At 45.8% G+C, this 13,645-nt stretch overlaps 2 protein-coding genes across 3 annotated transcripts in view; both read right to left on the bottom strand.

The window, feature by feature from the left end:
• Positions 1–13,645, bottom strand: part of LOC112252073 (rab GTPase-activating protein 1-like) — a 152,560-nt gene that overhangs the window by 97,343 nt on the left and 41,572 nt on the right. For both annotated transcript variants that reach the window (XM_042323002.1, XM_042323003.1), the window contains 2 exons: positions 11,980–12,073; positions 11,510–11,660 (listed from right to left, as the gene is read on the bottom strand). In XM_042323002.1, the coding sequence (XP_042178936.1) occupies positions 11,510–11,660; positions 11,980–12,073 (245 nt within the window). The remainder of the gene's footprint in view (positions 1–11,509; positions 11,661–11,979; positions 12,074–13,645) is intronic.
• Positions 1,403–5,785, bottom strand: gpr52 (G protein-coupled receptor 52). Its single transcript, XM_024422989.2, has one exon. The coding sequence runs from the start codon at positions 3,860–3,862 to the stop codon at positions 2,744–2,746; it is 1,119 nt and encodes a 372-aa protein (XP_024278757.1). The 5' UTR covers positions 3,863–5,785; the 3' UTR covers positions 1,403–2,743.

The following is a 13,645-nucleotide window of genomic DNA, read 5'->3' as shown; positions in this document are numbered from 1 at the left end:
TTGAAAATAAGAATTTGTTCTTAACTGACTTGCCTAGTAAAATAAAGGTTAAAAAAAAAGTAGTGTGTGAGAGACCAGGTGAAAGCTATGATCCCTTATTGATGTCACCTGTTAAATCCACTTCAGTCAGTGTAGATGAAGGGGAGGAGACAGGATAAATTAGGATTGTTTTATGCCTTGAGACAACAGCCATGGATTGGGTAGGTGTGCCTTTGAGGGTGAAAGGTCAAGACAAAAGTTGAAGTGCCTTTGAACGGGGTAGTAGGTGCCAGACGCACCGGTTTGTGTCAAGAACTGCAACGTTGCTGGGTTCATCACATTGAACATTTTCCTGTGTGTATCAAGAATGGTCCACCACCCAAAGGACATCCAGCCAACTTGACAACTGTGAGAAGCATTGGAGTCAACATGGGCCAGCATCCCTGTAGAATGCTTTTGACACCTTGTAGAGTTCACACCCGATGAATTGAGGCTGTTCTGACGGCAAAAGGGGGTGCAACTCAATATTAGTAAGGTGTCCCTTATGTTTTGTACGCTCACAAACACGCGCGCATATTGACGCCAAAACACACACTTTCACATACACTGCTGCTACTTGATTTATTATATATCCTGATTGCCAAGTCACCTTTCACCCTACTGACATGTACATACAACCTCAACTACCCCATTCCCCTGCACAATGACTCGGTACCAGTATATGGCCTCGTTATTGTTATTTTATTGTGTTACTATTTCCTTTTCACTTCTTAACTCTGCATTGTTGGGAAAGGGCTCGTAAGTATTTCACAGTAAAGTCTATACCTGTTGTATTTGGGGCATGTGACAAATAAAAGTTCATTTGATTTGAAAAGGTGTTGAAACAAGATGGTACCATTGTATGGTACTACTGCAAATACAAGCTTGATGGATTTTGGGTCAAGTCAAAAGGAAGGTCACGACACAAAATGCAATGCCACGCAGCCAGTGTTAAAAATAAATAAGTGCAGTGTATCCTTGTAACCATATAGAAGAACAGAATGTACATCTTTGTGATCTATTTTCCAAAATATATATATATATCTATCTATCTTTAGGCACATATACAGAACCATCTGTAAAGCAAAAAGAGGAATGAATACACAGGTTAAGCAGCATAATGTTGAACATAAACAGTCACGATATAGCGAGTTTAAGTTGGCTGTGCTGCTTGTTTTTTCCACACAGGTCTACCTACACATGGCCTACAACCATAAGAATCTCATCTCACAATTGTTTGGGTATTACTGAAAATGTGCCCCTGTATGGATATTTTCCAACATTATCTGTTAAAATAAAATGCAGAATTCTGAGAATGTACGAAAAAAGCTTGGAATGACTACACCTGTGCTGTATCAAACAGTAAAATACACAACAAGACCAGTCGTCATGATGCATTTAATGCACCTAAAAAGGAACAGGCTTTGCACATAGCATGGAAAAGGTAAGGGGACAGAGTCATACATATGAAGCTGATGCTGAAGTGGAGACGATCTCTGATGAGCAGCCAAAGATAAAGGGTAGTGTTCACTAGTGGACATGACCAATCACTCATCTAAACAGCTACTGGATCTGAGGCATTGACAAAGTTTGTTTTTTTTACTAAAAAGTTCCACGCCAAAATATATAAATATCTAATAAAACTAAACCAGCTTTGTGTCTTTTTTGTAGTTTGCTAACTCGTGAAATTGACTCCCACGTCTCTCTGTTTAGGGCTGCCCGAAAGTCTTTTAACACACGTTGAACAATGTTGTGTTTGCTAACAAACCTTCTGCAAACTCTGCAAAACTTTGTCATGACAGGTCAAGGCAACGAACGATCTGTTGTTATGTACATCAGTGTGGTGGGTGCCACCATTGCCAAGGAGCATGTATATACAGTAAGTGAATAGTCAGCCATTTGCACGCACATGTGAACTCCTAAAGGGAGTGTATGCAAATGAGGATTACGTGTTGATGTCTGTACTAATTCAGCCTTCGTGTGCCTACTAAGAACACAGGCCTGTAGTAGCAGTCCAATATTGGCATTCAAATTCAATACATTTTAGTCCACAAAACTGTGAAATCAGAGACAGTAAAATCATGAGGTCACCATCAATGTTTGAGGAAAGTGTTTTGTCCTAACTTTGTCCTTTACTTAACCTGACTGACGAGAAACAAACAAATGTAAACGTCAAAGCCTGAGGTAACCATGGTAACCATGGTGGAATGGTGTTGTACATAAGGCTGTACATACAGTACATGTACAGCATATGGATTACTGATATTGGAGTTAATTTGATTCGTTCTGACATTTCTTGTTTTTTTGGTTTTGTTTGTACTTGTTTGATATTTTACTGCACTGTTAGGAGCTAGTAACATGCATTTAACTGCACCTGCTATACCACCTGCTAAACTGTGTAAGCGACCAATAAACCTTGATTTGATTTACCAGCTATACCCCACTTCGCAGGTCTAAAGTCAAAATGTAGTGCCAATCTCTCATCCACTTAGTTCAGAAACTAAACCTTTACAAAAATCTAGCTTCTCTCAGCAATCACATTTTTGCCCATAAATCATGACTTGGCATGAATACAGCAAAGTCATTGGTATTCTTCAAACAAACCGTCAGAGCCTAAAGTATTTTTCTTTGGGACAGCCCTGTCAATTGAATAGTCAGCAGCTTTGTAAAGATGTAACCTTGTGTAACCAAATGTGTGGCTTCTTTAACAATAGCCTGCAACTCCTCAGATGGAGCAGGACTTTGGCCTCTTCCTGGGTTTGGGTTCTCCAAAGTCCCTGTCGTCGGCTGCACAGTGGCTGAAGGAGCAGAGTGTCTGCGAGAGGCGGCGCATGCCCAGGCGGAACACACTGTTGGACAGGCTGTAGATGACGCAGTTGCAGAAGCTGTTGCTGATGGCCAGCCAGGTGGTTACAAAGGACAGGGCGGGGCTGTCCAGCACGTGTGAGCTCTCCAAAAGGAAATAGATGATGTAGGGCAGCCAGAGTATGTAGAAGACGCTGGTGATGCGGAAGAGCACCATGGCGTAGCGCCGGTCAGGCCCGTGACCCGTGTGGTGCCCCCCGCCGCTACCACTGCCACCACCCTCCCCGGCCTCCATCTCCTGGCTGGGGAAGCGTGCCCGCCTCTCACTGATCTCCCGGTTGTGCTGCTGGCAGATGCGGAAGATGTGAAAGTAGGTGAAGCAGACAACCAGAGCAGCGGGAGCGTATAGCAGGCACACCACAAAGCCTGTGAAGAGCGCCGAGGTGGGCCAGGAGTGGGCGCACCACTCAAAGATGTCTCCGTGGTAGCCCGGCTTGCCCCAGCCAAAGAAGGAGGGCAGGAACATCAGGCAGGAGTAGACCCATATGAGAGCGATGCAGCCACGGAGCCGGCACGGCGTCACCAGCTGGTTGTAGGACAGGGGTTTGGTGATAGCCAGGTAACGGTCCACGCTGATGCAGGCCAAGCAGGCCATGGAGACACTCTTGAGTACCGAGATGACGTAGCTGAAGACCTGGCAGGTGATGGGCTCCTGGACGCCGGCCGGGTAGTGCAGCAGGGACAGGGTGGGCACCAGGCAGCTGAGGCCCACCAGCAGGTCAGCATAGGCCATGGTCTGGATGAAATAGCTGGTAGTGTAGTGGTGCAGCAGCGGGGCACAGTGGAACACGAAGATCACTGTCAGGTTTCCAGCGATGATGAGCACTGTCAGTAGCACGATGACGGCAGTCTCCAAGACGCAGGCCTCCAGGCCCTCGTTCTGGCCCCAGCCAAGGGGGCAAGAGTGGTTGGGATCCGGGCCCACAAGGCTGCTGTTGGCAGTGGGTACCAGGTCTGTTGTCAGCGCTGACTGATTCATTGTTGTGGGCGCGGTCCTGGTGGGTCAGGTTTGTGCTGTGCCACCTGTGATGCAGATGGTCTGTAACTGGAGACCAGTCCGCCCCTGCTGTCTGTCTGTAGCCTCCCACAGCAAACAGAGCTTTATCCTCGCTCTCTTTCACTTTTGCTCTCACATAGTTGGGTCTCAATCAAATGAACACTGACTGACGAAAATCAATACAGCCCACAGGAAAACAAGAGTACCAGCTTGGCTCTCCTTTTCTGATCAGTCATGCTTAGAGCCAGTGGGGTTATTGTTGAAGAAAGAAAAATATATATTGCCTCCACAAACAGAAAAAGGTCGGCCAATGTTACACCAAGCATCTATCCCGGCGGCAGGGATCCCCACTGCGGTCCCTGACAGTCCCTGGCCACATCTCCTGCCTCTGGGCGGCTAGGGGATGAGGGCAGGGGCTGTCCTCACAAGGGCAAAAAGCGCAGGAGGTACACGGTATTTGACATGTGGGAAACAAGCATGCAGGCAGACACGGTGCAGATCCTACTGCTGATTAAATAAGACAAGGAGCATGTGACTCCTATCTTGAGACTATCGATAAGAGAAAAAAAAGTGTTAAAACATTTACTGTTAGAACAAGAATGTCATTTAGGCTTTCAAATAGCTTGTTCAGCGTCAGAAAAAGAGCAGATGAGAAAATCCAGAAGTCATAGGAGTATTTACATCCACATTAGCCATTGTGTTTGGTTTTTACCTCCAATAAAGTCCCTTCTAAAGTCTGGAGTGCAGCAGTTAGTTTTCACTCCTGTTGTATGCATCCTCTTATTTTGGAGTAGCGAGTCTTGACCCCATGTATGCTCAGCTATTGTCCGAATCAAAACACAGACACGCTAGAAAAACACTGGGCTCTCGGCGGGTGTTAATGTCACAGCTCTCGTTCCACAGAGCACTGGGGGAATTATGTTTACAATGCTCTCCAGTCAGAGAGAGGCTAAATGAGGCGCAGCAAAAATCCGTATTCTGTTGTGTGTGCGCGAGCGCGCGCGCACGCTGGAGCCACAAATCAAGCTTTGATCTCTGAAATCCCCAATCCACACACTTTTATGAACCTTTCGTCCTCAAGGTTGTGAGAGGCAAAAGCTGGTTGTAAAGAAGATTGAGGCAAAGAATTTTGGAGTTGCCAACAGTCTTACACACAATCCCAATCAATGGGTACTAGAGCCGGTAGAGGCCATCTGAGTGTCTCAGCTCCTCTGACTGTCACCTTAGAAATCCTCTTCAGGACGCACTCTGCGATGGGTGTGGGATCTGCATTCCACTTCTTTATCCCTTCAACTTGTTTTTGGTTCTGTTTTGCCAGTGACATTCCCCAAATAGCTACGGGTGAAAGCGCTTTACATCAGCCTCCCCTCATTTCCACAATTGATAATATTACTTATAATTGTCCATTCAAATTAGCTTTTTGTTTAGGGGAGGCGTGGCTTTCTGGCCTTTCAACTCTTTCTTCCACCCAATACGTCTGCACCTCGTAGCAAATACCAAGGCACAAAAAAAAGAGAAACCACTCCACCAGTACAGAGACAGTCCCAGTTTCAGTGCTGTCCTCTGTCTCTCTCTCCTCTCATTTCCCCAGTCGAACTGAGCTTACGACAAATAAATACCTGAACAGACAAAAATACAATTTCCTGGAGTGAAGTACAGAAGACAAAGCTAAAGCTACTGAAAATAAATAGGAACCTTTTGAAGAGCGGCGAGGAGAGGAGCTGTCCATCACCGCTGGTGCAGTGGGAAGGAGATACTGTGACTGGCTTACAGTTCCCGTTCCCTTCGCTCACGCTCTCCCTCTCCCTCTCCCTGTCTTCTGCACACTCCCTCTACCCTGCACACACACATACTCTCTCTGGCACTCACTCCCTCCCTCCCTGGCTTTCTCATTCTCTCGGAACCATGCTCTGCCCCTCCCTCTCATACACCCGCTCACTCTCTACCCCCTCCTTCTCATACAGTGTCTCTCTCTCTACCCACTCCCATTTAGGCTCCACCTGAGGTCCTCTCTCAACCCAGCCACAATACTCCGTCTCTCTCTCACCATCTCTTTTTTCAGAGAGCTAAATTTGGACATGTTCCCTATTACGAAATGACTAAGCTAATCTCTGTCCATTTTCTATTAACTAGCCCCCTCCTCCCCATTTTGCTTCCCCTCTCCCCTTCTCTAGCCCCCTGTCCATTGCTCCGACCAATGACCATGCCCAGCCATGCCTGCCCCTTAGTTACAGTTGCCAGGTATTTCAGTTAGTTGGGATCATCCTTCACCGGCAGACAACAAAGTGTAACAAGCTGCGGCAAATTGGGGAGGCAGGAGGGCGGTTTCAGAGGTAAACCGTCTGTATACCATTACCGAGTTCAGGCTCAACTAAAACACTAGGACAAACAACAAAGCTATGCTGTTAAAGCAACTTCCACAAGCTCTAGCTCTAGAACTGAACTCTTAAGTTCCCAACTAGAGAAGGGGCTATAAAAACAATGGTAGTGACCTCCTCCTCCCCCTTTTGATCCCAGCCACTATGGCTCTGTGTTGGGACAAGCAGACAGCCGATGTCCGGGCTCTTTGTCACCACTGGCGTACAGTAGCTCACACTAACACTGGTTAACACTCAAGAGAGAGATGGAGGTACTAGGGCCTCAGAGTGGGGAGATCAGTGTCGAGCTGCTCAATAAGAGTACAATAATCGAAGCATAACAACAACAAAAAACTGCTACGGCACACAAGACAAAAAGCCAAGGTCAACCTAGTGCTGACGCTTCACAACATGCGTTATGAGAAAAGGAGAGTTGAATGATTAATTACCATACGCTAGAGCCAGAGAACAAAATCAGGTTGCATAGAATTTAAGGTTAAATGTCAAGAGAGTTATACAGTTAAACCCAGGTTACTAAGGTCACTCCAACAAATAAATAGTGTTGTAAAAATATTACAAAAGGAAGTACAATAACTTAGGTAACTGAAAAAAATAAAATTTTATCCACTACAAAAAAAAATACTGTAAACATTGTAGCTATATAGATTCATCATCATCATCTCCTCCTCTAGGGAGAAGTGTGGTATACAACCTATTTCTCCATCAAGCTCCTAGCCTATTATGTGAGGGAAAGCTCACTGGATTCCCAGTATTGCCCTTGGTTGGGCCTCAGCCTGTCCCGAGGACAGGCAGACCTTTTGTGATGAGGCCTTGAAACATCCCAGTTGAACAACATTTCTCAGATGAGAAACATCTGTTTTTCAGGTTAGTGATTCTTCATGAGGTGAAGACAAAGCATGGCGTGCACTGTTAACGGAGGCGACTGGACGGGGCCGCGTGAACGGAGGCGACTGGTCGGGGCCGCGTGAACGGAGGCGACTGGTCGGGGCCGCGTGAACGGAGGCGACTGGTCGGGGCCGCGTGAACGGAGGCGACTGGTCGGGGCCGCGTGAACGGAGGCGACTGGTCGGGGCCGCGTGAACGGAGGCGACTGGTCGGGGCCGCGTGAACGGAGGCGACTGGTCGGGGCCGCGTGAACGGAGGCCACTGGTCGGGTGAACGGAGGCCACGTGAACGGAGGCCACTGGTCGGGGCCGCGTGAACGGAGGCCACTGGTCGGGGCCGCGTGAACGGAGGCGACTGGTCGGGGCCGCGTGAACGGAGGCGACTGGTCGGGGCCGCGTGAACGGAGGCGACTGGTCGGGGCCGCGTGAACGGAGGCGACTGGTCGGGGCTGCGTGAACGGAGGCGACTGGTCGGGGCTGCGTGACCTGATCAAGACCTGATTATTTACATAGCCTTTCACGAGAAGCATTTTTCAGGGCAACCAATGGGAGTTTAGCTCTGTTTGCCACAACTTGGTTTGGAGGCTATGTCCATCAAAGCCAAGCCGGGTATCCAGGAGCATCACATTAGAAGGGTTTAAATCAGACATATAGACAACAGAATAAGGGCACGGAAGAGCATCACAAGTAGAACGAACTCAATAAATCCAAGCATGTTTCCATGGCAGCTCATCCCAGTGTACAGCATTGTCTGTGGGTTAGAACGCGTGGGTGTCTGATTACTTCTAGCCCCACTCTCCACACTGCTGGTGCTACCTTTGATTGCAGACTCTAACTAAATGCCACTGCAAAGCTAGCTGGAGTGTGGGCCAAATATGACGGTACATAAAAATGTAGCTGAAGCACCTTGAGAAAAAGCAAAAAGATCCCTCAGATTTAATGGCATGCGTCATAAAGACCGAAATTGATTTCATTGCGGGCCTGAGTGGAAGAGACTGCATTAGCGGAATTCAAGTGAGAATTGAATGTAGCACAGCCTCTGAAGAGAACAATTTTACCCGTGAAACTGAGACCGTCTGTCTGGGCCAATGCTTGAGCCGTTTTTCACGTTTCATCCATGAACAGGCTCTTAAAAAATAAATAACACAGTTTAGTGCATCACTGCAACTCTGAAAATACTATCTAAATTGTTTTATTTTTCTCATAGTATATTTGAGATATAAATTAGGCCTAGTAATCAAATCATTTAAATATTGATAATGATGTCAATTGAAGTTGTCAATTGTGAAATTCCTGAGAATCACAGAAAGGGAGAAAACCAAAAATCCATCTTCATTCAGGGAAAACAATATTTATTTCCACAGACGGTGACTTCCAATCTCAGAGACAGACCAACACCACAGCGTTTCAGACCTCCAATCTGAACCACCTACAACTTTTCTCATTGGTATTGATTGATCCGGACAGAGGAACTAACGTGAAATGGCTCTTCTGAGGAGTCAACTCCAAATAGCTTTCAATCAGTTTTAAGCCATGGTTCAACAGCAGCACACCTTTGGCAGATCACACAGGGAGAGTAAAAGGTTGTGAAAATGTTAGTTTCACGCTTACTCTCAGCAAAGCGCTACACAGACTGTGTGTGTGTGTGTGTGTGTGTGTGTGTGTGTGTAGTTCAAACCAGGAGTTACCAAGGAAACGCAAAACAAAACAAAAAAATATTCCTGTGCTGAGAAGACACTTGTTTGAAATTATTCATCCAAGGTCGGAATACTTCAGTCAAAAAGTGAATTTTTGCAGCGCAAAAGACATGATTTGTTTGTCTCTGTACCCAAGACACCTGAGTACCAGCTTCGATTAAGTCTCAATGGTAACTTGGCCGATAAACATGCCTTAAACTGTTATACTGTCCTATCAGAAACATTCACTGAGAGCCCCCCTATAAAAATACTCCACGTATCACATACACAAAACGAGAGAACAGCCCTCTTTCTCCTCTCTGCATTCCTACCCAGCCTTCTGTCGAAGTGCCATGTGCAATTATTCAAATACGTGTCGCCGTCAGAAAGTCAAGTGAAATGTGCCCTGGTTTACGACATCAATACCCCCCATAACCAGCCACAACTCACTCACTTAGGCTTCAATCTGCATTAGAATCATCATCATCATTGAGTGGAGACAGGCCAATTCATAATGTGGGTATCATCGAGCCCTCGACACCACATCCCCCTTCCCTCCCCCAACACTACCCCCTGGGCTTTTATCTGGCTATTAATAGCACCGGCCAACCCCTATATCAACATCATTACATCCAATAAGGAAGGGAGTCTACTCAAAGAATTACAATGAACGAGTGAGCGCTCACCAGGCGATTCTCTGTGTCACATAACCTGCCTTACGTAAACTAGTGTAATAATATATTTAGCAGCTCACATTTTCATCCTCTGTGGGAGGCAAGGCGGCTGGGGCAGATGGAGAGAGAGACAGAGAGAGACAGAAAGAGAACTGTGGCTCTGGGTTAAAGGCGTGTTGCAAGGGTAAATTTACACCCCCAGGCGAAAGACAACAGCCCAGTATAAATACAGTAGATGTGAAAAGAGGAGCCTGTTCTCTTTCATTCAGTCATTTCGCCTGAATCGCCTCCTTGGATTTTATATTTGATCTATTTTCTGTGCCACATGCGCAAGCAGTAACCTTTTGTTTATGGCTCCATTTTATCTCTCTCCCGCTCTCTATCTCTCCATTTCAGGCAATTGATTACTGCGTTGTATTTCAAGCACTTTCTCCTCCTGGGGGGAATGCGTATTGTATTACACATAAAAGTGAGGACCTGTCGCCTAGTCAACCTCTTCACATGTCCTCATGAAAAAAACATCAATACATTAGTCACTTGGAATTAGCTAGGAGGTATTACATTCATGGCTGCTCCACCAAAATGGATTATTCGACATGATCTACCAGCGAGGCCAGTCGAGATGGAATTTGTTTGGACTGTGGGTGAGCCTAGGTTGGGGGCCAGCTATGGGCTGTCGGCCAGACTATAGAGGATGCTACACATTAGCTGTGGGGTTTTAGTGCCAGGGGACATGGGTCTGATAGGACTAGCCTCTGTCTGACACATGTTCTCCACAAGAGTGATGGACCAGTGACCTGTGCAGTAAAGAATGTCACAGTGACTGGGCTACTGCAACACCTACTGCACACTGAGGTCAGAATGCCAGAAATACACTTGTTGCAGAAATATACTTAACAGTAGTTACATGACTTATGTCCTATTACAAAGCTACATTTTCTGCTTGTGCACAGAGAGAATGAAAATTCAATATTAAGCTAAAGTTAAATTTTAAGAAATTCTAGTGTGGAGTTATTTTATTTTGAACATTTTCTTAAGTGTAGATGTGATGCTCTATATGGCATTGTTAGACACCTTTCCCCATCCCATTGTCACACAAAATCTAAAACATATTTTGAGAGATTTCACCACAAGGACTGTGTTAAATTATGACAGAGTTAACAATAGTGCTTTTTACTGTGGAAAAATTCCTGCAATCACCCATTGTTGGCATGAGAACCAACATACCTCCAAGAGAAACATGAGAGAATAGGCTTCAACACCAACCTTGTTCTCTGTGGGATCAGACTGCACACTGTCAAGTTCAACTGAAATTATCTTGATGAAGAGATGCGGCTGCTGTTTTTTAATGCTTTTTCGATATCAATCATGTTATTGTAAAGCCAATGACATTTCCAAATTGTGTGGACAATTAAGTTTTCCAATTCTAAAACAGCAGGCTCTTTATGGAGCTAATTTAATGGCCAGTTGTGACAGTCATTGAGTCTCTCCAGAGGAACAACTGCAAGGTGACAACTACTGGGTACGTGCATTTAGACACTGTCACATGACACCAAGTTGATGAGCGTGACAACAGTTGTTGTTGTTTTTTTACACCAAAGTCTTCAGGGATCGTCGCATTCTCTGCACTCAAAATTACAATTTGCATGATGGTTATACAGCACATATATTTGACTGGCTCTCGTATTCAGAAAAGGTACATTTCTGCAAAACTTCAATTTTTCATCACCCACACAACATGCAGCCATTTTGAGGATATTTCACAAACTCACCGAGTTTGAGTGAGTGGAGTTGAAATGTGAAACTTGTACATACAAATGCAGGTGGGAATCAATGATTGCGTGCGAGTGGAGGTGCGTTTGAGTGAGGTGCGACTGAGGTGCGTTTGAGTGAGGTGCGACTGAGGTGCGTTTGAGTGAGGTGCGAGTGTGTGTGCGCGGTGTGCGTATGTCCTCTTTACCTTGGTGGTCTGTGTGTGTGTCACAAGTGTGTGTGTGTGTATTTCCCTCCTCCTTACCTTGGTGATGAGGATGCGATATTTCTCCAGCAGGGCCTGGTCACTCTGGCAGCCTGAGAGGAGCTGCCAGACCTCTGCTCTGAGGGCCTCGGGGACCCCAGGCTTCACCAGCGCAGTCAGGCCCTTAGGCCGCACAGACAAGTTCCCATGCCTGACACACAGGAGAGAGATAAGAAACTACTCGACATACAACAGCCAAACTCATCAGGCTAAGGCCATCTACAGTACAGGCATGGATATTCATTATTAATGATACTCTCCTGAAGCTGATGTTTATTAGGGTTAGAATGGAGGATGTTTATAATGTCATTATAGTGACCATATGAAAGCAATGCTAACAATTTCATTATTCTCCTCGTGTAGTGGAGGAACAATGAGGTACTTCAGACAAATACATTGAATCTGTTTCCTTATTCAATGACTGAAGCTGTTATTTACTGAACGGTGGTTATCATGACCGCCACACTTACCATCTGTTGAGGATTGCACCCCAGGACTCTAAGATCTTCTCAGGGCAATCCTTGGACACATCACCGGTCCCACTGGAGATCTCACTGTCACTATCTGCAGGAGACAAGACAAGGCCCAATGGGAGGTGAGATAAGACTAAGATTTTAGCCTATTATGGGATCCCAGTGTGAATTGCATATGGATCACTGGGAACAAGCATGTAATTGCATTATGAGCAGCATGACCATTATTAAAAATATATATTCTTTAGGAGTTTTCACACTTTCTTCAGACATTAAGGATAACAGAATAGGAGACAGGCAAGTTGTGGCAAGTTGTGATTCCCACTTACAGCTGAGAGAAGTACAACCGTTCCCATTTTAACACACACACGAGCTTCAAGTTCCTCGGTGACCAAATCAATAAGGACTTAAAATTGGTCCACTCACACATTTAGCATCTCTTCTCATTGTTTGGTATGCAACCTCAAATCCTCAAAAAAGTTCTACAGTTGTACCACTGAGAGCATCTTGACTGGCTGCATCACAGCTTGGTATGACAACAGCACAGCCCTCAATTGCATGGCGCGGACAGCCCAGTAGAACACCAGAGGCGAGCTCCCTCCAAACCAGGACCTCCACAGTGCATACGGAAAGCATTCAGAACCCTTAACTTTTCCACATTTTGTTAGGTTACAGCCTTATTATAAAATGTATTAAAATAGTCCCCCACCCCATCAATCTACACACAATACCCAATAATGACAAAGCAAAAACGGGTTAAGAAATTTCTGCTAATAAAAAAATGAAATATCACATTTCCATAAGTATTCAGACCCTTTAGTCAGTACTTTGTTGAAGCATCTTTCGCAGTGATTACAGCTTCGAGTCTTCTTGGGTATGATGCTACAAGCTTGGCACACCTGTATTTGGGGAGTTTCTCCCATTCTTCTCTGCAGATCATCTCAAGCTCTGTCAGGTTGGATGTGGAGTGTCACTGCACAGCTATTTTCAGGTCTCTTCAGAGATGTTTGATCGGTCCCTGCCGCTGAAAAACATCCCCAAAACATAATGCTGCCACCACAACCACACTTCACCGTAGGGATGGTGCCAGGTTTCCTCCAGACGTGCCGCTTGGCATTCAGGCCAAGGAGTTCCATCTTGGTTTCATCAGACCAGAAAATCTTGTTTCTCATGGCCAGAGTCTTTAGGGGCCTTTTGGGAAAAATCCAAGTGGGCTGTCATGTGCCTTTTACTGAGGAGTGGCTTCCGTCTGGCCATGCTACCATAAAGGTTTGATTGCGCTGCAGAGATGGTTGTCTTTCTGGAAGGTTCTCCCAGGTTCTTGGTCACCTTCTTGACCAAGGCCCTTCTCCCCCGATTGCTCAGTTTACCCAGGCGGCCAGCTCTAGGAAGAGTCTTGGTGGTTCCAAATTTCTTCCATTTAAGAATGATGGAGGCCACTGTGTTCTTGGGGACCTTCAAAGCTGCAGAAATGTTTTGGTACCCTTCCCAAGATCTGTGCCTCGACACAATCCTGTCTCGGAGCAATTCCTTCGACCTCATGGCTTGGTTTTTGCTCTGACATGGTCAACTGTGGGACCTTATATAGAGAGGTGTGTGCCTTTCCAAATCCTGACCAATCAATTGAATTTAACACAGGTGGATTCCAATCAAGTTGTAGAAA

The sequence above is a fragment of the Oncorhynchus tshawytscha genome, linkage group LG06 (genome assembly GCF_018296145.1).
Source record: "Oncorhynchus tshawytscha isolate Ot180627B linkage group LG06, Otsh_v2.0, whole genome shotgun sequence".
NCBI classification, from domain to species: Eukaryota; Metazoa; Chordata; class Actinopteri; order Salmoniformes; family Salmonidae; genus Oncorhynchus; species Oncorhynchus tshawytscha.
This window is presented reverse-complemented; position numbering and strand designations above follow the sequence as displayed.